This window comes from Prunus persica, chromosome G5 (assembly GCF_000346465.2).
Source record: "Prunus persica cultivar Lovell chromosome G5, Prunus_persica_NCBIv2, whole genome shotgun sequence".
Classification (NCBI taxonomy): domain Eukaryota; kingdom Viridiplantae; phylum Streptophyta; class Magnoliopsida; order Rosales; family Rosaceae; genus Prunus; species Prunus persica.
The window spans coordinates 14,113,446-14,137,992 of NC_034013.1; the positions used below are offsets into that span (position 1 = coordinate 14,113,446).

A 24,547-nucleotide genomic window follows, 5' to 3' on the forward strand; every position below is an offset into this window, starting at 1 on the left:
ACTTCAGGCATTGCCACTAAACTCGTCTCTAACAAGGATGACATGGGTGGAAGCTTAGTCAAACTTTACAAGAGCATTGAAAATCTCAGTGACACATACTACAACCTGCTACTAACAAGGACGAGGCCTTGCTGAAACCTACGACACTTTCTGCTGGAGCTAATGTCCTTCGGATTTTGACCACCGATGATCCAAAGGCCCGCTGAACAGTTCTGTTGTGCAACCAGTTGCTGGTATGTCTCAGACAACCCTAAGCTATTTGTCCACGCTGCAGAGGAACTATAGTCCCACAAGATGTATATTGCTTCACAAAAAGAAATTGGAAATGTAGCTTAGTTGATGGAAATGTTATATTGGTAATGAAGACACATTTATTCACTCATCTGTAAACTATATTCCCTACATATAGGTAATGACAGATTTGTACCTGTAGAGTTGGCTTTGTGGTTGACTAATGCAGGGTCCGAGGTGACCCTCCCACTTCATGATCCATTCACCATTCCATTTTTGAATTTTTTTGAATTTAGGACTTCTTTCTAAGCCTATAAATGGGTCCTTTTTTAAAAGCTTATGCATATGCCGCCCTTCTCCTCTGTCCTCAATATTGCCTGAATGGCTACCACCAACAGCGCTACGTACTGTGAGTTTGAAGCTCCTGATTGACACAAAAAGCAACAGAGTTCTGTTTGCTGAAGCAAGCAAGGAAGTTGTGGATTTTCTCTTCACTCTTCTGTCCTTGCATTTTGCAACTGTGACTAGGCTCCTCCTCTCTATTGGTGGCATGGTTGGTTGCTTAGGGAAACTTTACGAGAGCCTCGAAAATCTCAGTGACACATACATGCAACCCAATCTTAACAAAGACTCCCTGCTGAAACCCAAGACAACAAATTTCGGGCGCTAACATCCTTCAATTGCCAACCAACAATGACTGCGCCTAAACGGTACCTCTATGTAAATTGCAAGCGCCATATTTCTGATAGTCCTGTAACAACTTGTCCAACGTGCATTTCACTCAAAATATCCGCCCAGGTGTTTTATGTTGCTCCTCCACCAGAACCTACTGGAGTGGTGTGCGGCAATATTAAGGGAGGATACGTCAAGAGTGACGTTATGTACATGATAATGGATGATTTGGAAGTGAAGCCTATGTTTACTGTATCAAGTATCACATTGCTTAAAACGTTGAACTTTAAGACGGTTGATGCATTTGAAGGTGGTTGATCTTGACATTAAGGAGGTTTGATCTTTTTTGTAAAATTTGTTTTGTTTACAATACATAATGTTCTCTATCTGTGTCTATTGATTGACACTACATATTTTGTTTGTGCTTTTGCTTCTTAGGGCTTGAAGTTGCTTCTTATGAAGCACTGATTCTTTAACGAAACAAAATGCAATGACCGGCGATCAAGTTTCCTACAAGAATTGAAACAAAATCCAACGCAGACATAAAGCCTCAAATTCTTTTGGAAACACCCCTCGTTTGTTCAGAGCATGAACTCGACTGGAAAGAAAAAAGATTGAGCAGTTAGGCACTTAACATTACAATTGATATATCAGGCATGTTCTGCTTAGTTTTCTAAACTTGATAATTAATTGATTTGCTACAGTCAACGACACAAGACTAAAGAATATGGAGAGAGAGAGAGAGAGAGAGAGAGAGAGTTTGGTGATGCGGCAGGTAGTATTTTTGTCATAAGTACAGTCACAAGTGATGGCTAGATTATTCTCTGGCTTTTCAAACTCGCTTCCATTGATGGCAAATCCAATGCATCGCTCTCCTCCACTGATAGGCAGGGCTTGCATGTCCCATTGCTTGAATATTGAGATCAACGCCGTCACTGTATTCTCAATTCAATCATTGCGTACACATCACATAACGTATTTATGCTATACCTGAAGGATGGCTAGTACCTTCAGATGGATCGGTAGCAGCCTTTTGAGCCATGGACACATGAAACCAGAAGCAGTTAAGAAAGCATAGACTGCAAAAGAAGCCAAAGGACGCTGAAAGAGGCCATTGTTGTTTCAGACTTTCAGTCAATCGCAGTGTTCGAAAAGTCGGCCTAGGCGGGCGGCTAGGCGATCTCTAGGCGGGCTCGAGGCGGCTAGGCTGTCGCTAGGAAGGCGCGAGGCGGCTAGGCGGTTGCTAGGAGGGCACGAGGCGGCTAGGCGGTTGCTAGGCGGTTGCTAGGCGGGCTCAAGGCGGCTAGGCGGTTTCTAGGCGGGCGCGAGGTGGCTAGGCGGTCGCTAGGCGAGCGCGAGGATGCTAGGCGGCTAGGCGGTAGCTAGGCGGGTTGGGTCTTTTTTCATTGCCGAACTCGAGGACGAAGCAGCCGAAACCAAAGAAAACAAATTGAAGCTTGAGTTGATAGAGAAGAAAAATGGCTTGACTGTGAGTGCAAGTTCCGTACTCTGTGAGTGCAAGCTTTGTGTTCATGTGGAATATATTTAAATAGTATAGCCGTTCGGCTATACTTTTAAAATATTCCAATGTCTTTGAATCGGCAATAAAGAAACAAGTCCTTATTGGATATTTTGGACGACAAAATGTCAAATTGTCAAGGATGATGAATTGCCGAGCAGTTTGATGATGTGAAAACTAAGCCCTACTAATGTCATCATAAAATCGATTTTTTTAACAAAAATATTCTTTTACCGGATAATTATCCTTTTTTTATTTGACACAATTTTTCAACCATTAGATTAGAGTACAATGAATGGCTAAAATTAAACAAACTAATTTATATATATATATTAATATAATGATATATTGTAATTAATTTTTTATTTACTTTTCCATTCCATTTTATCTCTCTGTATTAATATTTGGCTTATTTTTTTATATACCTTCTGAAAATGTATTTGAGTCTCACTTTGTCCTTTGAATAAGAAAAGATCCATGTACAGGCTAGGCTAGGCTCTAGTACGGTGTAAAAATTTTAAAATACTAAACTTAGTACAAATTTTATAAGCTAATCCTACTCGAAAAAATATTAGCCCACAATCTCTTTGTCTCCTGGTCTGTGATTGTTTTTTGTTTAATATTAGCTCACCTCTTTTGACTAAAAAAAATACATTTATAATTGCTTTTGGAACAAATAACATGGTAGTAATAATAAATTGCTATAAAAACAAGCATGGGAAATATTTAATGTCTGCCAACATGAAAATTTAATAATTTCTTCATGCTCCATGTTCCCTAGTAGCTGTAAACCCCCTTTCCTTTTTTGCCAAAATAAACTGTAAACCCCTCTTCTTTGGCTCTATTTTAAATATTTTTACAAGTATCAACTAATTAAGGTGGTTTTGAAGTTGAAACTCAAAGGCTTGAGGTTAAATAGTGGATGGTCTGGTCCCTTTGTAGTTTGGATTGCTTCGGTTGAATTGCATTTGCATTGCTTCTTCTAGCTGCATGGTATTTATAAGAGAAGGAGAAAGGTTTGTTTTAGATATATATATATTTTAAAGATATTATTTTATTATTTTATTTGTTACTTTCTAGTTTTGAAGTATTTTAAATGTTATCATGATATTATTATTATTATTATTTTACTCGGAGTCCCACAAAGTCAAGAAAAATGTTAGCCCACTTTCCTGAATCCGTCTTTGCCCCTGAAACTCATTTTGTCTCACTTTACTCCCTTTTCCACACATATTTGCCTCACTTTGCTTCGATTTCGGTGAGGCCAACAATTTCTAGTTAAAATATTAATTAAAAATTTAAAACTCAATTTTAAATAAGATTAAATATTTAAAACCTAATGTATATTAATTAATATTTTGACCGGAAATTGATGGCCTCATCGGAATCTAGACAAAGTGAGACAAATATGTGTGAAAAAAGAGTAAAGTGAGACAAAATGAGTTTCAAGGGGCAAAGTGAGACTCAAATACACCTTCAGGAGGCATATCATAAAATAAGCCTTAATATTTTGGGAGCCTTAAGCCCTATTTGGTATTCTACTTAAAAAAGTAAATTCAAAAACTATGATTCTTGTTAAAAACATGAGTTTTCAAAGAGTGATTTTAAGATCATAAACTTGTTTGGTATTGAACTCCAAACTATTTTCAAGATCTAAAAAAATTGGAATTAAATGAGCCCAAGAGAACATGTGTTGTATGACAACATAAGTTAAATGAGCCCAAGAAACACTATGGCTAAAATACAAGGATGGGGTTTTGCTTCATCTTTTGTATTGGCTTATAGAAGCCGGACTTAGACTGTTTTCTTTCTAGGGTTTGAAGAATCCAACTTTGGAGTGGGTTTGAGAAGAGAGAAATCCCCACTCTACCTTGCTAGAACCGGCCACCAAGAGGAGAGGGCTAGCACCTTACCTCCTCTTGGTCATCTTCTTCATCTCTTACATTACGTTTGTGTGTATGAACTAGAGGGTATCTACTTTGGTACATTGTGAAGACTCTATGAAGCAAGCAACAAGGAAGAAGGTCTTTCAAAGGTGAAAACTCGGAGACCATCCAAGAGAGCTTCAAGGATAAGAAAGTCTCATCCTTTCCTCCCTTTTCTTTTGTGCATAAGTGAGATTAGACCTAGAAAGATACTTGGAATTTGGTAGCATTAGGCTTAATAAGATCTAAAAGTCGCTTCTGCCTCTTTGAATGTTTTATTCATGTATGTTGTAGCTTAAAATCCATGAGTTTAAATTTAAATGCATGTTTCCTTCAGAGGCTGAGTTATGGAGTCTCCTTAGAGGTTTGCAAATGGCTTGGGCTAAGAGTATTAGGACCCTTGATGTTGAATGTGAGTCTTTTATCTGTTGTTTCTCTGATGGTTAATAGTAGTCCACTCAACTTTGTAGGCTTATAATCATCGTATATTTAATTTGTTTGCTCAATTAAGAAACATTATCCCTTAATAAACACTCATGACTTTAACTATCTAGCTTTTACTATTTTCTCTCAATGTTTCCTTACTTTGTCATCAATATTCATGTTAATGTCCATCATACCACCCTATTCAATTAGCTAGCTCTAGGGGGCGATGCGATTCAGATGAAATAAAAAATATTTTAATTCTCTCAAGGATCGTAGAGGCACACCTTGAACGTGTATAGTTTCAATTATGTTGTTGAACATATTTTCATTTTAATAATATGTATTTTTTGGTTACATTTAATATGTATTTGTTTTATATTAAAACTTATTAAAGATTAGTCAATGAACAGTGGCGAATTCAGAAAATTTTCTCTTTTGGGGCAAAATTAAGCTCTAAATATATGACTACAAATGCTTTCATTTGTAGCAAAGGAAAAAAAAAACAATATTATCAATCATAATTATAATGTTAGTCAAATACATTTTTATCAATGTATACGACCTCTAACAACTAAGTTGTTATAGAGAGGACACATAATAGACTAGGACAAAATTTGAAGTTTGAGAAATTAGAGCTCATATTGATCAGGTATTGTGTATCAATATTTGGCTGTTAGTTAATTACTTTATTTTCGCTTTTAGAGAAAAGGCGGTGAGGGCAATGGCTTTCACTGGCTCCTTATTAGATCCGCCAGTGAATGAAGTTATGAATTAACGTGGTTTATCTATCTATATATATAAAGCAAAAGGCAGAGAATGGTGAAACATTCAAAATACCAGAAAATGTCCTTTGTTAATTCAAACATAAGAATTGAATTATTAATTAAATGAGGATAATATGGTAAATTCATATTTTTTAATATTAAAAAAATTAAAATTAAAAACAAAATAAGATAATAGGTCCTACTTTTATGGAACACTAGCCTCTCTGCACGCGCTTCTGTGCCTGCGAGAGGTTTTTTTTTTTAAAATTAAAATTTATTTTAGAATTAAAAAAGATAATAGATAGTTGTGTTCCATAAAAATAGGATCCATTATCTGAATTTTCTTTTAATTTTAATTTTTTTAATATGAAAAATTGTGAATTTACCATATTATCCTCATTTAATTAATAATTTTAATTCTTAATGTTTGCATTAATCAAGGGCATTTTCTGGTATTTTGAATGTTTCACCATTCTCTGCCTTTTGCTTTATATATATAGATAACTACCATGTTATCTTTTATTAATTCTAAAAATAAAATAAAAAAGAAAAAGAAAACCAATTGGCACATGCGTGAGCATGTGTCGGGAGACTTTGGAAAAACCCAAAGGAGAGAGAAATTTTTTAAAAGAAGCCAAAATGGACAAAATTGCCCTTATTTATTTTTTGATTTCCTAAGGAATCCTTTACATTTTCATGTCTTTTGTTTGAAAGTTGAGAGGTTTTTCTGTCTTTTTTAAAAAAGCTTTGGCTTTTTTCAAAAATAAAAGTTTTTTTATGAGTAAAACCTAATTTTACTTTTACATTTTCCATTCCGCCCCTTGGCTATACCTCGCTGGCGGTGTGTGTACCGCAAAAGTAGACTGATTAGTCCCAAAATTACTTCGAACTTTGAAGAAAGTGGTTTCTAATGGCGTCAATGGCTGTCTGTTATTCCTTAGCTACATTATCTTCTACGCTACCTTTGCTATCTCACAAAAAGACCACCTCCATTGCCAACCTCAAATCCCATGGAAGGAACTTACAATCTTCACTAGTGGGTGCAAAACTAGCCATTAGCAAAACAACAAGACCATTGAGCAGCAGGAGGCTTGGAACATCTAGTTCTGAGGTCACTTGCTCAACTTCTGCTTCCCCTCTTCCTTCGGCTCTTCTCTTCGATTGCGATGGCGTGCTTGTCGATACAGAGAAGGATGGCCACCGCGTTTCTTATAATGAAACTTTCAAAGAGGTAACATACCCTTGCTCTCCTCTGGTTTCTCTGTTTTTCTCCAATCTGCGTGTGGTTTGATGAAATGGGTTTTCTTGTTTTGGGGGAATTGCTATGGATGTTTTTCTCGGTAAGATCATAAATAGGTGACATTTTTAGAGGAGCTGGGGAGAAATTAGCTTTAAATTTGATGGAAATTGTTGGCAGACCTCAATCTCAATTACTTTCATGGATTAGTGACATGACATGATTGATTGCACAGAAAGAATTGGGTGTTACTTGGGATGTAGATTTGTACGCAGAGTTGCTCAAGATTGGAGGTGGAAAAGAAAGGTTAAGTCTCTCCCAAAATACTCTATAGCTAGCTTACATTGGACTTACATGGTTCCTGCTTCCTGGGGTGCTTAATTTTGGTTCTTTTTATTTATACCCTGAATTATTTGGTTAAAATTTAATTTATTGCAGAATTTTGATTTCTATTTGTACTCAAATGGTTCTGGTCTTCGTAGGATGACAGCCTATTTTAACAAGACGGGTTGGCCCGAAAATGCTCCGAAGAGTGAAGAAGAAAGAAAAGCATTTGTAGCTTCACTTCACAAGAGAAAGACAGAGTTGTTTGCGGCCCTTATTGAGAAAAGGCTGCTGCCGCTTCGGCCAGGAGTTGTAAAGTTCGTTACCATCTGATCTTCTGTTTTTGCATGAAAAATTTATTATTTGTGTTATATTTCTCTTGCATTTTGTGGTTCTAGGTATGTTTGGGTTGGTGAGTTTCTCTTATCAACTTGTACAGGCTGATAGATCAGGCTCTAGCAGAAGGAGTTAAAGTTGCTGTGTGCAGCACTTCCGTTGAGAAGGCGGTATGCTAAATCAGGTTCCACAACTTAATTGCTTGCATAATTAGTTTTTCTGTGATTCTTCAAGAACTATAATAATCAAAACCTAACTCTTACGTATTTTCAAAAGCTATATTGGATCTGGATCAGATTGACATTGCTCATTATTAATCAAATGCACTGAAAATTGAAACTATGGATCTCATTTTATCCTTGATGCATCTTCTTTATCAGCTTTGCACTTTATTTTGAACATAAAATTAAAGACAAGTGATCATAATCTAGTTCTCTGTGGTTAATTTAGCTTCTTTGTTAAATAAATATACCGATTCATAGATTGCCCTCCCATTTTGATGTTAGAATCGTTTTCTGATTTTAAGGTCTCCGCAATAGTTACATTCTTGCTGGGACCAGAACGGGCAGAAAAAATCAAGATATTTGCAGGTGATGTGGTTGCCCGCAAGAAGCCTGATCCAGTAAATTTTAATCCCTCTACATTTTGATTTAATGATGTCTGGTTACTTTGTGTTCACTCAGCCGCAGGCTCTCAGACACATTTAGAAACTAAACTATGTTCATTCTTCTTGACAGGCCATCTATGTATTGGCGGCTAACACTCTTGGTGTTGATCCTTCAAGGTATTGCAGGACATTCCAGCCCAAAATTCTGATGCTACAATACAACCACCAACACAATGAGATTTTATTTGAATCTACTTTCGCAACAAATATGAGGGATCTATGTGTTTTCTCCACCCCATTTTGCTAAGATATCCAACTCCCATGCTTAACCTTTTGGTTCATGAAAACTGATTTGATTTTCCTATTCTACAGTTGTGTTGTGATAGAAGACAGCGGCATAGGCCTTGCAGCTGCCAAAGCGGCTGGAATGAAGTGTATAGTAACTAAGAGCGGGTACTTCCACCTTCTTGACATTCCATATTATATTTCAAACTTATAAGATGGCTTATTTGACAATTTGGAATGAGTTTAGTGTAATCTTCTTTAGCAGTCAAATGCTTAATATGTTCACTTCATCTTTAACTCTGGTTGCAGATACACAGCCAATCAAGAATTTCCGACTGCAGATGCAGTCTTCGACTTCATTGGAGATCCCCCGGAGGAGCAATTCGACTTGGCATTTTGCGGAAGCCTTCTCAAGCAGTGAGCTAGCTCAGTTTCAGTAATTATCTGTTCCATCTAAAATTCGTTGGATAGTGATTAGTGTTTCAGCAAAGATAATAAAAAAATTGCCAGTGCATTTTGTAGTTGTCTTGATGTATATTAAAGTGCAGATTAGCAATTCTCAAGCAGACAAAGTTTTCATTTGTGAATCTCTGGATGAAGTATTATAAGGAGCTTCCATTGCTAAGGCAAGCTTTTGGAATGATCTTAAGCTATGAATTCTTTCAGTAGGATCTAGTCCAATGTTAATTTCTATATCCATAGCATTTAAATATCTAACGAGGCTTGGATTTCTTCTATGAAATATATGTTGAAGTGAACGTTAAACAATTCTGACGAATTATTCACAATAGATTTTAGCTCCACGGTAGTTTCTAGGTCTATCCGATCAAAATTTTGTGTATTGCAATGACATCTGGGTCAAAAGCTAGTGAACTCAGGCCAGTTGAACTTGAGTGGCTCTTTCTTGCTGCCCTCCCCTGAAATTTCTCCATTTTCTGAAGAAGATGAAAGAGTGGGTTTTTTGGCAGACCCATCTTTCTCTGCTGTTTGAAAGAAACGTTTCATCGTCTCCCAGGCTCTGGGCCCCAACAGTGTTCATTCCCTACTGGTACAAAGTCCTCGTCCTTCCCTTGTATCTTTGGCCCTGGTTTCTGGTAAGGGGATGAACCGGTGAACCGAGCCAAACTGAGTCGAAAGAAAAGAGAAAAAAACCGTGTTGCTCAATAAAGTTAACACAGGCTCAAAAATCAAATCGGACCACTTTGGATTGATTCTTGTCCCAGTTCTTGTCTTGGAAAAACTGGTATAAACCGACCGGTTATGTTATGTTTACTTATTTCTTTATATCCAAAATTATTAGCAAGTCTAATTAATATTCAAGTAACATTAGTAACTCCAAGTAATATCTAGATATTTTAGCGAAATTAATATCCAGATGTCTTAGTTTCAATTTATACCCAACTAAATAACTACTCTAATCCAATTTCTTTTTGGGGCGAACTATATTCATTCTTGTTGTGCTTCCATCTTTCTCTCTTTTCCACATATGTATTTATATTTCTCTTCCTACTTATCTCTTCACCTCTTCCTCTCTTATTTTATCCATTGTACATATTTTTCTCTTCTTCCATTTTTCTATCTGTCCTATTTCTCTCTTCTTCACATTTTTATATTTTTATCTTTCCAAATCGAAAACTGGGCTAAATGGAATTAAAAATAAGTTTGGTTCGATTCTTTTAGACACTTTCTATAAAAATCGAACCAAACTGGATCGTGTATAAGTTCCGATTTCAGTTCCAATTCGAGAGGAAAACTAGACCAAACTGGACTGTGCCCAACCCTAGTTCCTGGTCCTAATGCGAAATGACAGTTATACCCCTAGAGTTGGGCCTCAGATGATGTGTAAGTTCCGTTTTGTCGCCCTCTGGCCCAGAATGGTGTGTGTAGATAAGTTAGTTAAGGACCGTTGAGAAGAAAACCGCAAAAGAGACTTTCATTAGTCCAAAATTACTTTGAACTTTTGAAGAGAGTGGTTTCTAATGGCGTCAATGGCTGTCTGTTATTCCTTAGCTACATTATCTTCTACGAAACCTTTGCTATCTCACAAAAATACCACCTCCATTGCCAACCTCAAATCCCATGAAAGGACCTTGCAATCTTCACTTGTGGGTACAAAAATAGCCATTAGCAAAACAACAAGACCATTGAGCAGCAGGAGGCTTGGAACATCCAGTTCTGAGATCACTTGCTCAGCTTCTGCTTCTCCTCTTCCTTCGGCTCTTCTCTTTGATTGCGATGGCGTGCTTGTCGATACGGAGAAGGATGGCCACCGCATTTCTTTCAATGACACTTTCAAAGAGGTAACAGTCCCTTGATCTTCTCTGGTTTCTCTGTTTTTCTGTTTTTCTTCAATCTGTGTATGTTTGTGTGTGGTTTGATGAAATGGGTTTTCTTCTTTTGGGGAATTGCTATGGATGTTGTGCTTGGTAAGCTCATAAATAGGTGAACTTTAAAGAGAAATTGGAATTGTCAATCTGCGTTTTCAATCATTTTTAGGACCTGGGGAGAAATTAGCTTTAGATTTGATGGAAATTACTGGCAGACCACAATCTCAATTACTTTCATGGGTTTAGTGACATGACTTGATTGATTGCACAGAAAGAATTGGGTGTTACTTGGGATGTAGATTTGTACGGCGAGTTGCTCAAGATTGGAGGTGGAAAAGAAAGGTAAAGTGGTCTCTCCCAAAATACTCTATAGTTAGCTTACATTGGAGTTGCATGGTTCCTGGGGTGCTTAGTTTTGTTCTTTTTATTTATAAACTGAATTATTTGGTTTAAATTTTATATGGGAAACATCTAATTTAGTGCAGAACTTTGATTTCTATTTGTACTCAAACGGTTCTGGTTTTCGTAGGATGACAGCCTATTTTAACAAGACGGGTTGGCCAGAAAATGCTCCGAAAAGTGAAGAAGAAAGAAAAGCATTCATAGCTTCACTTCACAAAAGAAAGACAGAGTTGTTTATGGCCCTTATTGAGAAAAAGCTGCTGCCGCTTCGGCCAGGAGTTGCAAAGTTGGTTACCATCTGATCTTCTGCTTTTGCATGAAAAACGTATTATTTGACATTAGTGTGTTATATCTCTCTTGCATTTTCTGGTTCTAAGAATTGGATGTAATGATATTGATGGTTAAGATTTGTCTCATTTTACAGTGATTTAGAGATGCCAATTCATCTGATAATAAAATGGCTTTAAGAAAATCAACCACTTAAAAATCTAAATATCATTATGAGTATAATAATAAGATAATGGTTCCAGAAGGTGAGTAAGATTATCCAAGTAAAATTTCAAATTCAAGATATGTTAGGTAGCTGAGTTTCTCTTATCAACTTGTACAGGCTGATAGATCAGGCTTTAGCAGAAGGAGTTAAGGTTGCTGTGTGCAGCACTTCCAATGAGAAGGCGGTATGCTAAATCAGGTTCCACAACTTAATTGCTTGCATAATTAGTTTTTCTGTGACTCTTCAAGAACTATATTAATCAAAACCTAACTCTTACATGTTTCCAAAAGCTATTGGGTCTAGATCAGATTGATATTGCTCATTGATAATTAAATGCACTGAAAATTGAAATTATGGGATCCTTAGTACATCTTCTTTATCAGCTTTGCACTTTATTTTGAGCATAAAATTAAAGACAAGTGATCATAATCTTGTTCTCTGTGGTTAATTTGCTTCTTTGTGAAATAAATATACTGATTCATAGATTGCCCTCTCATTTTGACGTTAGAACTGTTTTCTGATTTTAAGGTCTCTGCAATAGTTACATTCTTGCTGGGACCAGAACGGGCAGAAAAAATCAAGATATTCGCAGGAGATGTGGTTCCCCGGAAGAAGCCTGATCCAGTAAACTTTAATCCCTCTACATTTTGATTTAATGGTGTCTGGTTACTTTGAGTTCACTCAAACTAAACTATGCTCATTCTTCTTGACAGGCCATCTATGTATTGGCGGCTAACACTCTTGGTGTTGATCCTTCAAGGTATTGCAGGACATTCTAGCCCAAATTTCTGATGCTACAACAACCAACATAATGAGATTTTATTTGAATCTACTTTCGCAATGAATTTGAGGGATTGATGTGCTTTCTCCACCCCATTTACTAAGATATCCAACTTCCATGTTTAACCTTTTGGTTCATGAAAAATGATTTGATTTTCCTATTCTACAGTTGTGTTGTGATAGAGGACAGCGGCATAGGCCTTGCAGCTGCCAAAGCTGCTGGAATGAAGTGTATAGTAACTAAGAGCGGGTATTTTCCACGTTCTTCACATTCCAGATTATTTTTCAAACTTTTAAGATGGGTTGTTGGAAATTTGGAATGAGTTGAGTGTAATCTTTGCCGGTCACGCATGTCAAATTTCTCGCAGCAAATGCTTAACATGTTCTCTTCATCTTTAACTCTGGTTGCAGATACACAGCCAATGAAGACTTTCTGAATGCAGATGCAGTCTTTGACTTCATTGGAGATCCGCCGGAAGAGCGATTTGACTTGGCATTCTGCAGAAGCCTTCTCAAGCAGTACGTGAGCTAGCTCATATAGTTTCAGCAATTATCTGTTCCATCAAAAATTCCTTGGATGGTGATTAGGGTTTCAGCTAAGACAATAAATAAATGCCACAGCATTTTGTTGCAGTCTTGATGTATATTAAAGTATAAATTAGCAATTCTCAAGCAGACAAAGTTTTCATTGGTGAATCTCTGGATGAAGTATTATAAGGGGCTTTTGGAATGATCTTAAGCTATGAATTTCTTTCACGCTGGTCCAATGTTAATTTCTATATTTATCACAACAGGTTGTTGTGAGATGAATCTCCATAGCATTTATATATCTAATCAGACAGAATTTTCTATGAAATATATGTTAAAAGTAAACGTTACACGATTCTATGAATTATTCAGAATAAAACTTTAGCTACAGAGTTTCTAGGTTGAAGAGTGTTGTAGAGCTCCCATGGAAGGGTAGGAGTGGCAACAAATAACAAAAATAAGCTCTTGTTACTACTTGAAGCTTCACTAACCATTCCAAATTCACTTGCTCTTCTCACTTCTCATTCTGTTAATTTGGTTTAAAGCTGGGCCAAGGATGTTGTACAGCACCCACAGTATAGCTGGAATGATGGGGAGTAGGAGTGCCAGGGCACGGTTATCGCCTTCTGCAATCTCTGCCATTTGTTGCGCACTGAAAGCAGGACCGCAAGAAATCAAGGTGGAAACGATGGTGCTGGTGATCAAAGTGGAACACTTGGAGTTAATAGGAGATTTGAAGGGGATGAAGCTTTTAGGTATGTCTTTGAGGATCAGTAGGGAAATAGGTTTCATGGTTGGTTTATAAGTGCTCATATTTTTGGAGGACTTGATGGCGAAGCACCTATGATGAAGCATAGCCATGGTAGTTCCTAAGGTTGCAGCCATGTAAGTTTTTTAAGGTTTGGTGGAGGCTTAGAAAAGAAAATTTATGAGAGCTAAAATGGGTAAGCATGAAAGTATATAACTGTTTCCAATAGCATACTCTAGATTTTTCTCCACATGATCAGTTAGATTATGGCCTCAACTTCACATGCCACCCACCATCTTTTCTCATCAAATTAAGACTTAGCGCAATCAAAGTTGAAACCAGTGGTGGAAAATGAAGCAACTTTATACATCGAGACACTGTTTTCAGACGTTCACATCAATCAAACTAGCGTATTGAACTTGTCTACATGGACCTCTTGTGCGGGTCAAACATAACCAAAGACACAGCCAAAACAATCTCAACGAGTTCGAAGAAAAAAAAGGAACATTTTGTCGTTGGACAATAATCTTATTTCTGTGTTGACAAGTTATCTTATGATACAAAATTGGGATGCATTGGACTGGAAAACAGGCTCTACCTCTAAACCCTTCGTGGACAATTATGTGCAAGAATGAGGCTTGTGCGTACAGAGGAACGCTTCTTCTCATTTTCTCATTAATTAATACCGTTTTACAACCCTAATCTTGGCTGAGAAAACCTGCCTACCCTATCACTTGCTTACAATTTAATCTTGAAGAAGACTCGACAAGCCTGCACATGAACTTGATGCAGACACTGCTTTAATCATGTTGGACTTGGCAGCATCCAGCAATGGGTCTGCCTGGAGGGCTTTGCTGAAGCAGAATTTGGCTTCTTCCCACCGTCCCTCAGCAACAAATACAAGACCCAAATTGTTAAATGCAGGAGCATAGCCAGGCTGGAGTTCAAGAGATTTTGTAAACATTGCTTTGGCACGTTCATATTGCTTCTGCTGGCGGTAGAGATTTCCAAGGTTGGAGAGTATAGCATGGGCATGTTTAGTTGTCGCCAATGCCAAGGCTCGCTTGTATACTTCTTCAGCGTGTGATGACTCCTCCGATAGTTGCAGTGAGATACCTAGTGATGTATGTATACGATAAATAACTTTACCAACTTCTTGAGAGAGAGAGAACCAAACAAATATAGACATAAGAAAATGGTATTAAGATTGAGATACCTAGATTTGACCATGCACAGCTACATTCCCTAAAACGGGAAACTGCTGCTTTGAGGTACTTCTGTGAGTGTTTGAATTTCTGAGTACAAAGACTATGAAGACCAAGTTGGTGCCATTGCACAGCATCATCTGGATCCTCTGCTATTGCCTGCATAAAACAGACTAACATAAATTCAAGTGCATCATATTGGACATGGATATGAATTTCCAAATAATCATGGTGTAAACATACTTAAATAAAACAACAAAAGTAAGCAAGTTACTTTCTTTTTGAATTTTGCTAACACAGACTATGGATTATGAAGGGTCACATATGATAGGAAACTTACAATCTGTATTATTTTTTGAAAAGGAGAAAAAAAAAATTCATAAAAAACCATACAAAAAGGTGGACAAGTAATCCACCAATAACAGGAAGAAACAGTAAAATGAGTACAGAGATCTCCAATTATGAGAAGAAAACAATCCTAATCAAGACACTGCAGCCTTCCAATCAAGCAAAATGTTTGAAAAAGATGTGTTCCTAAAAATAGGAGAAACAGAAGCCCATAGCGTTGCCCAGTACTTTGCCTTTTCCCACACCTCCTACATTTCTGACAAACTTGTCACTTAACTAAAGCTAAAAATCTTGTTTATTACAGAGTCACATTAGGCAAATGTGAAAACAAAGGTTGTGAAAAGATGTATGATATTACAAAGAACAAGTGTACATCCTGTCTCTTCCGGTTTGAAAAACCTAATGTGACTATTCTTTTCGACTATAAACGGTGGAATCGTCCGGTGCGGTTATAAAGCCAATCGATTTGAATATGTCATCCATTATTACATAAGGAACTCCTTTTATCATGTCATGTCATGCTAAGAGAAGTAAATGGAATCTTAGTAGCTCTGTTGTGATTACCTGCTTTAAACTATAATCAGCACGTTCTTCTACCTCCATTAGCGTATTCTGTTCAGTTTCAAATGCTGCTGCAATCTCGTGTTGGGTTTTGTGCACCATCGCAAGCCCTGTCCATGCTATCGGAAGTTCAACTGAAGCAGAGTCGCCATCTCTTATAATTGAAGCCATTTCGTTTCCAGCCCAGGAAAGTTGTTCACTAGGATCTTGACACCTTTCTGCATCCTTGATTCGGTGGATTGCAATAGCATATCGAGTAGACATACAACAATTGACCTCTAGTTTTGCTGCCTAAGAAGCAAGCAGTAGCAAGAAAAAACAGCTTAAGCCAATTTGTTATTTTGTCAAGGATGGAGTAGAAGCCATGTAGTAAAAGAAGCATAAAACTGTCCTCCTAAAAACGATAATCAGCAAAGTGATGCATGCAACACAAGAATGAGCAAAAAGAGTGTGCATTCTTAAGTTCTATTTTTCGACCTGTAGAAATAAAATAAAATAAAATTTGGAAAGACATGCACTGAAAAAAGTTATGCATCATCATTTTCCATAAATGAAAATGAAAACCATGAAAAATAAGGACGCCAATGAACAACCTCAAGAAATAAGCTATAAATGATTGTAGCAATGAGCCATGAGCACCTTCTCCAAGCACTTGCTGGAACTTCTATGATCACCAGTTATAGAATATGCATTAGCAAGATTAGCCCAAATATGTGCTGCTTTAGGATCTTCTTTTAGTGATGCTAACAAACACTCCTTTGCAACATTTATACCAGAAACGTGATCTGCAGAAGTACCTTCACCAGCATTTGCCCCAGCACCTGAAAATTAAACAAGGGATGCAGGTTCTTCAACCAGACATTATCACAAATTTAAAATGATAAAGCAGCATTCTACAAAAATTGACCAGTATCCACCATCTTAAAAATTTACGTAGTAGGTACTGCAAAAAAAGCAAATTAAAAGAGTTCATGAAACTAGTCAACTTCATCAAAAGCATACCTGCAACAACTGAACCATATCTACATAAAAGAAGGGCAGCATAATTTATCAAGGCCGCAGGATGATTTTGATCCTTGAGGATCAACTCCTGAAAACATTTTTCTGAAAGTTCCAAATTTCCACTGAAGAAAAGACCATTTGCAATCATTTTAAGTTAGAGATATATAAGAGGTCAAAACATTGAAGAGAACATTATTCTATCAACATGTATACACTCTTACTTTTGAAGATGAGCAATCCCAAGGTTTCCAAGGCAATCATAGTTGTCGGGGGCAACAGCTAACAAAGAAGACAAAACTGAAATAGCACTCTAAACAGTAATAAAAACGTCCATATCAGAAAATGGAAAAAGAAAGAACAACTATTACCAACAACAAAATTAAAAACTTGTACCTGCAGACGGCCAGTTTTAAGTAGAATCAAGCCGAGGGTATTCCAGACAGCTGCCTGTCTTACATCTGACTGCATTGACTCCTTTAATTTCGAATTAATTTCGTCAAGCTCTTGAGGTTCAAGTTCTTTGTCGAAACAGCTATCCCCCAAAGTTTCTAGCATAAGGCACTACACAATTGACAAAAATACCAGCTGTGTCAGTAACTTTCATATCTATCTAAAAGAATAAATAGTGTACAGAACAATGAATACTTCACCTGTGCATGATGAATTTGAACTAGTGAAAGCAGCTCCGGCCTATCGATATCAGCCTCAGGGCGGAGTAAAATCTCTTCTGCCTTCTCATATGCCAAAACTGCCTAAAACCCAGAACTCAGAACATGAAAACATCCATTACACCCAAGTAATCAAATTAAAGAGCCATAGGAAAATAAAAAAGATACCTTCGAAGGCTGCCCCAATCTCTGATACATTAAACCCAGTATAAAATGAGCATGGGCATTTTTAGGCATCCTCCTTGCAACATGAACCAAACCCTACAAGCAAAATGCACCCACCAACCATGTCAATAAATAAAAAAAACAAAGCAAATGATGCAAAAGAAGCAAAGACAAAACCACCATTGAAAAGGATCCTCACAGTTTTGACGCTGCTGACTTTCTCCTCACGAGACGACGAAACGCCTTGACCAGGCAAGTAGCCATCAGCATCAGCTCCATTATCCATAGAACACTCCCCCTTACAATTCCTTGACCTGCTTTTCCCCAGTTTGTTTAATCGTTTACCTTCAGCTTCACTGGTGTCAGTGTCCTTATTACACGTTACTTTTGGGAAAGGGGGAAGGAGAGAGAAAACTGATGAGGGCCGGTGCTGACACGTGGAAGGAATCGCACCGTCCGTTTCAGGAGGGTCGACGTTGAGATTAGTAGCCAAACCGGTGACCTGTAGCGGCTGTGGCGGCTTTGAGCTCTTTGGGGTTGCGAGCTGCTGCACTGTGTACGGCTGAGAATCGTTTCGTTCGGACATTTTTGTGCTTCCACCAATGGAGGCGAAGAAATAAACAGTAAACGTTTGGAAGACTTTTTGCTTAGACGCGAGGTTTTCCCATTTTCTTTCCCTTTTCTTTCGGTGGATTTTCTCAGCAACCAAACAGAGTTTAACAACTACAAAATGACCACTTTGCCCAGAACAAAACAAAAACTACAAACGGAACGGAACAACCGAAACGATTCGTTTTGCCTTTAAGAAAATTGATATTTTTCTTTACAATTTATCGTACATATTTCTATTGGGCTGAGAGATTAAAAAAAATACTTAAGATATTCTTTTAATATTAGGCCCATTAAGCATACCCACACACATAGGCTTAACGTGGCTCATCCCAACCCTAAGAAATCAAACCCTAACAGCATATAATAAAGTTCTTGAGACTCCCGAGATCACGAACTAGGAATTGTCCAATGGTGTAAAATTTGCTCCAATGCACTCAATCAAGATCTTCAATAAACTAGGAAAATATTTCATCTTCCTCTTGTAGTGCTTCGGCCATCGCTTTCGAGCCTTCACGTTGCCGATAAATTTAGTGTCAGCATCGACGTCCTCGTCATTTATACAAGGATCTCGTCCCTTCTTAGAATGGAATAAGCTATGGACTAATGAGGTTATCCTTGAAGATGGGGAGGGCACTGAGGCTAAGTTTATTAATAAACCAACTAAATATGTGGAGGCTTGAAAGCGATGGCGGATTCCCTTGTAAAATATTTTCTTCCTAGTAATTCTTTGGGAATTTATCCAGCCATATTGGGATATGTTTCATGTATGCAAGCAAACTCTGAATTTCAAGTATTCATTTATTATAGCTAATGGGAGAGGATGTAGACTGCCATTATTGTTTGTCTGATGCCTTGTAGTATTTATTAATTTGGGGACCGAAATACGAATTGCATGTCCTTATCGTATATAAGATATGCCAATGAGGTATAGTCTAATGGAAAAAGGCTTTAACTTGCAAATTAAAGGTTTCGGATTTGAATTCCTATGGCATCTTGTGTGTGTAAGAAATTATCTCCTTTCTAGTTTAAATTATCGCTTATACTAAAAATATATATGCACTAGCCAGACTCAAAACATACAGTTAGATAAAACAAATCAATAAAATCCATATAAAATTGTGGTAACTGAAATATGTATCGAACTAGTACAACATTAATTTTGCTTGGTTTACTATTGAGAACTTCTATCTCTCTATTGAGAACTTCTATCTCTCTATTGAGAACTTCTATCTCTTCAGCCAAGAGCGCACACCCAGGGGTTGGGTTGCTCTATCTGTGGGTTGACATAAATTGGTTGTTAAATGAAATCCTCAAGAACAAAATTTTTCAATCATGTGTCAATGAGTAAGATAATCAACTAGGTTACTGGGCAAGACCATGTTTTTCATCAAAATGACTAGAGTTGAGAGCAAGGAAAGAGAACCAGAAGTAACAATAGCCTGAGTACAGATCGAAATCTCCTTTAGTGGGATTGAGAATACAATGTCAGAGTAGAGGGAAAAAAATTTGAAGCTTGGTATTGCATAGGTTTTCATGAACTTCTATTTTATATATATATATATAATACAAACGATATTGAAAGAAGAGAGAACCAATAGTTTTAATTGTCCTTCGAAGAAAAAAGTTTTCCACATTATGAACCTTAATTCTCATCTTTGAGAAATGTAGACTACGAACTTCGGGGCACGGGTGCAATTTCTTTCTTCGCATAAAGGAATCATTGCATATTTAATAAAAGAAAAAAAAAAAGGTAGCAAAATCCAACAGCAGATGAATAACCACCTTAGGCTATAAAACTTCAAAAGATGTCAATGTAAGGTAAGCGAAGAGAACCAACTTTATACATTGGCAGTGGGATCACTATAATCTCATCGATCAGATTTTACCGCTAATAACAGAAAAACATCAGAATAAAAATCTGAACATCCCAATACCACCCACATCCCACCTTTTAAAAAAGTGCAGAAAACAAAGATTGTAAACAGTACACAGAGCTCATGGGCAACAACATACATGAGAGAGAAGCAATCGAAAAATATATGTTCTTCTCAAGAAGCTGCAGCCTGGGTCAGTGTGAGCCATCCGCAGCAGATGATCCGAAGGAAGGAAGGAGCCACCCTTTCTCCTGCGCGTGCTCCACATAGAAGCTGAATTTCTCCCTTGCATTCGGAATGTCGAGGGCCAAATCATCTAGCCCATCCTTGATTCGGGTGAAGCCTTTTGTCATCTGGTTAATTGTGATCAGCCCTTCGTTGAAGCACTCCTGAAGCAGGTGAAGCATCCTGTCATTCTTCTTCTCCATGGCCATGACCAGTGCCTTCTTCACCACCTCATGGTTAAAGAAGGGCATCCCAAGATCACGAATGCACTGGCAGGCTTCGCTTACTACACCCCCACTCTCATACTCCTCCAGCAGCTTTGCTATCTTGTCCTTTGCATCCTCCACAGCCCAGCCGGTCCCGCCTCCCCAACACCTCAAGATCCTCTCACCGGCATGACGAGCAGAAATGAGTGATTGAGCCATTCGAACAGTCTCACTCCCACTACAATTTGGTGGCAACTTGCTGCCAATTTCTTCCAGATTCAGGGGAGCTAAGACATCATCAATGACAGCTCTTGCAAGGAAAAGAGCAAGCTCATTTGAAGCATCCAAAATGTCCAGTTCAGTATCCTCTGCAGATTCAAGAAGCAAGACAAACCCATTAACTATGTCCTCAGTTGAGAAGATCTCAATGTGAAGGGCAGAAAGCAGAACAGATGCCATTTCCTTTTCACGGTTTTTTCGATCCATTGCAAGGGTGATCAGCTTCTTCAAGAATAATGGATTATATTGGGGTACCCCAAGATCTTCAAGGCTCCGGATAAGCTCCGGAATGTCATCTGAGAGAAAATATTCATGAATTATAGCCACAATCTCTTTCTTGTACCGCTTCACTTTTTCATCTTCGACTCGTATGCCACCATCTTCACCAGAGGATTTCAAAAATGAAGCATCAAGCCAACCTTCAGATATGGCCTTCGGGACCAGCGAATCGAACAAGGTGCTTGCTGATGGAATATCAAGAGCAAGGTCATCAAGGGTCTCCGCCAAACGAGAAAACCCCTTTACCATTTGACTAGAACTAATCAGCCCTTCCTCAGCCGCTTCCTTTAATAGCTTCATTATTAGTGGTTCTGATGTTCGAATCTCCATGGCAAGAATCAAAGCCCTCTTCACAACCTCATGATGAAAGAATGAAACTCCCAACTCCCTTATGCACCGACAGGCCTCAAAAGTATCTCCACTTTCTACGTATTCCCTCAATAGACCAGCAATTTTTTTCTTCATCTCTTCAACAGTAATGTGGGTGCTACCACCCCACCTTCTTTCCACAAGTTCTGCATGGTGTGGAGCTGAAAGATAGCTCTTCTCAGCAGTTTGGATTACCTGAACCCCCTTTGAAGATTCTGGGAGTGCTTTCTTTGCCCTGGTGAGGAAGGCTGGAGGAAGGATGTCATCAACCACTGCACGAGCAAGGAACAAAGCGAGGATGTCTACTGCATCCAGTATGTCCACTGCAAGGTCATCAGCAGATTCAAGAAGGATGAAAAATCCATCTCTAATCTGGATAGGGCTAATGACATCAGCATACAAAGATGAAAGCAAAACTGAAGCCATTTCCTTCTCCTTATCATGCCTGTCCAAGGCAATGGAAACAAGTCGCTTAATGAAGTAAGAATGATATTCACTTGAGCCTAGTTCTTTGAGGTCAGATGCTGCCAATGCAACATCACCAGTGCTGAAGTACTCCTCAATGATTGAAACAACGGCTTTCTTGTATTCATCCAAGGGATCTGTGATAGTTGACCCAACAAGTTGATACGGTTCCTGCTGAAACCAGAGTCTTTAAATTAAAAAATCAGAATATTCCATCCACCTAATCAGAGCACAGTCAGGGTCATTGCAATCAATAGGGGATTGAAACTAAACTTTAAAAAATATATTACCTCGCCACTGTCATAATTAGGGTCATTGCGATCAATAGGGGATTCACTATCAGCGTCAAGCAGTTTTCCCCATGTACCCTTACCACCGCCTCCCTCTGTTGCCATTAGACAAAGAAAAGAGAAATCAATGCCACCAAAGAAAGACCAGGAATAGGTAATTCCAACAATCAGGGACAGTATCATCAATTCAGCACCACAAAACAACATCAAATCTAAACTTGAAAAGCAAGAAAGAAAATGACTCTACCATTAACCCAACCAAATGTAAATTACAAATACTACCGGGTTTGAATTGATCGGTCATGAATCTTGCAGAGTTCATTCAGACCCTAACAACAGATAAATTAAGCTAAACACACAGCTTCAAAGGAAGAAAGATCCATTCATGCATGAGATGCATAATTGTGCATACTGTAGTTGATTTTCACAAACACCAAAATGATACATGACTCCAACTACTATAGCAACATCAACTACTATAAAACAAACTATAATAATGAATACTAGAGCCCCAGACCCTGTAAAACTAGAGTACCGATCATTTACTTAAGAAAAAGTTAAAAGCACAATTGATTGAAATAAGAAACATTGGTATATATGCAACAACATTTCTTAAGGGCGTCTCAGGAAAATACAGATACTAATAAAACCATAAACATGGTTACATAGAAATCATTGATCAATCATAAGCCAGCTAATGCAATCCCAATCTCTTCAAATCTGCATAAGCTAACTTAAGATCAACCCCAGTCAAGAAAGCGCCGAAAGGGAACTTACCCTTCTTCACTCGCACAAACTTCCCTGAGTGCGACCGGCGAACATGCCTCACAGCTATCCCAGCTGTTGGTGCCTTCCCACCAGCAGGGGCTTTTACATGATGTTCCGAAAGAAAAGATGTCGGGGATTTCGGGGATGATGACAAAATCTCCACATTTTGGCTGGCAATTTTTAACGTTTCCCTCTGCTCAGTCGTCAGGAATCCTTCCTTTGATGCCATTTACACTGGAAAAATCCTATATCAATATTAATATCGAATAGATAATAGAGTATTAGATCTTGAAAATTACTTTCTATTAGAAATATTAACCACTTTAGTCTTTACTGTTACTATATTATTAACTTAATGAAAACAAAAACGCGTATAGGCAAATTTTACTTGAGCAATATTAACTAATCCAACGGCTTAAGTGCTTATTAACCATTAACCACGTAGAGGTATGAGTATTAACTACAAAATCAATACAACTATAAGCTGTTTGGCTACTTAGAAACTGAAGGAAACTAAAGAAACACACAACCATAAATAATGTGCGAAAAAGAAAAACAAGAAGCAACCAAAATGTAGCTTCAGTCACAGTGAAACTAAAATATCATTTTCCAGAGTCCCAAACAATGAGAAAACCAAACACCAAATGCATCATTTTAATTTCTTTTCCCAGCTTTTCTCAGCAACCAAGCAAACGACGCATAAGCGTAAAACAAAATTTAAAGAAAGCCAGAGTACCTGTCTGTGTGAAGTCTAAGAGTACCGAATCCAAAGCCAGAGCCCGTTTCTTCTGTGCTTGGCCCGGATCTCGAGCCAAGAACAGGAGAAGCAATCGGATATCCAAGTCGGAACTCCAAAGTCCACTGAAATCACCGAAACGACGAGTAGCAACTCCGAGCCTCGAAACTAAACGACGTCGATCTAATGGATCAGAGAAGGTCCGGGTTTATCATAAACCGGTGGATCCGAATCTGTGAGTGACAGTGTCTGTCTCAATCGGTTAGAGAAGAAGAGAGAGAGAGAGAGAGAGAGAGAGAGAGAAAGAGAGAGGAGAGAGAGAGAGGAAATGGATGAGAACGAAAGTATGAGGAAGCGGAGGGTTTTATAGGGAGGCTGCGGTTACGATTTTACACGTCATCATTAGGGGGTTTTGGTGTATTAGAGATAGGACCGTCCACGTGGCCTTCGCGCTTAAGGCAGCGCCACTGTGTGCCCCTGTCTTGTGCTTCCACCCGTCTCCGCTCTAACCGGGTTAGGGTTTTCGTTGGGCAGTCGTATCGAATTTACCCAACTACCCTTATTTTTGTCGTTTTGTCCTACTTAGGTTATCTTTGTTCCCAAGAATTTATTAAAAGAGGACACAGATAGCATTCATTTAATTATGTTTCGTGTAGTAAATACTTGACATGAATTCGTAATTAGGAGTCAATTTAGGGCTGAAAATTTGGGATGGTAAAGTTTTTAATGCTGACATTATTGACTGATGACATAAGAATTACCATGACCGTTATCTCAAGTAAATTTGGGAAACTCAACAAGTAATTTTTTTGGTCGGCGAGCAAGTCAAAAAGTACTTGAACAATAGATTAACAAGTCAACAAGTAAGATATTACTTTCACTGCAGTGTGA

General features: G+C 38.0%; 4 protein-coding genes across 7 annotated transcripts; 2 read left to right on the top strand and 2 right to left on the bottom strand.

The window, feature by feature from the left end:
• On the top strand, window positions 6,387-9,001 carry LOC18777951 (haloacid dehalogenase-like hydrolase domain-containing protein At3g48420). Its single transcript, XM_007209311.2, has 8 exons — window positions 6,387-6,768; window positions 7,010-7,080; window positions 7,257-7,415; window positions 7,538-7,604; window positions 7,961-8,056; window positions 8,172-8,218; window positions 8,414-8,494; window positions 8,636-9,001. The coding sequence occupies exons 1-8, from the start codon at window positions 6,448-6,450 to the stop codon at window positions 8,745-8,747; spliced, it is 954 nt and encodes a 317-aa protein (XP_007209373.1). The 5' UTR covers window positions 6,387-6,447; the 3' UTR covers window positions 8,748-9,001.
• On the top strand, window positions 10,197-13,116 carry LOC18776237 (haloacid dehalogenase-like hydrolase domain-containing protein At3g48420). The gene is made up of 8 exons (XM_007209301.2): window positions 10,197-10,626; window positions 10,925-10,995; window positions 11,183-11,341; window positions 11,666-11,732; window positions 12,077-12,172; window positions 12,262-12,308; window positions 12,498-12,578; window positions 12,740-13,116. Exons 1-8 carry the CDS (start codon window positions 10,306-10,308, stop codon window positions 12,858-12,860), a joined length of 963 nt encoding a protein of 320 aa, XP_007209363.1. The 5' UTR covers window positions 10,197-10,305; the 3' UTR covers window positions 12,861-13,116.
• LOC18776599 (probable UDP-N-acetylglucosamine--peptide N-acetylglucosaminyltransferase SPINDLY) lies at window positions 14,101-18,255 on the bottom strand. The gene is made up of 10 exons (XM_020564584.1): window positions 17,753-18,255; window positions 17,557-17,649; window positions 17,371-17,472; window positions 17,114-17,281; window positions 16,942-17,030; window positions 16,721-16,842; window positions 16,358-16,539; window positions 15,722-16,009; window positions 14,821-14,968; window positions 14,101-14,720 (listed from the first exon to the last, which is right to left on the bottom strand). The coding sequence occupies exons 1-10, from the start codon at window positions 18,137-18,139 to the stop codon at window positions 14,350-14,352; spliced, it is 1,950 nt and encodes a 649-aa protein (XP_020420173.1). The 5' UTR covers window positions 18,140-18,255; the 3' UTR covers window positions 14,101-14,349.
• On the bottom strand, window positions 19,937-23,992 carry LOC18777693. Of its 4 annotated transcripts, none has more exons than XM_007210825.2 (4): window positions 23,657-23,992; window positions 22,930-23,154; window positions 22,153-22,247; window positions 19,937-22,033 (listed from the first exon to the last, which is right to left on the bottom strand). In XM_007210825.2, exons 2-4 carry the CDS (start codon window positions 23,147-23,149, stop codon window positions 20,234-20,236), a joined length of 2,115 nt encoding a protein of 704 aa, XP_007210887.1. In that variant the 5' UTR covers window positions 23,150-23,154; window positions 23,657-23,992; the 3' UTR covers window positions 19,937-20,233. The 4 variants fall into 4 exon arrangements, with proteins under 4 accessions (XP_007210887.1, XP_020419175.1, XP_020419177.1 ...); XM_020563586.1 differs by having other exon boundaries at window positions 19,937-22,036; XM_020563588.1 differs by having other exon boundaries at window positions 22,930-23,165.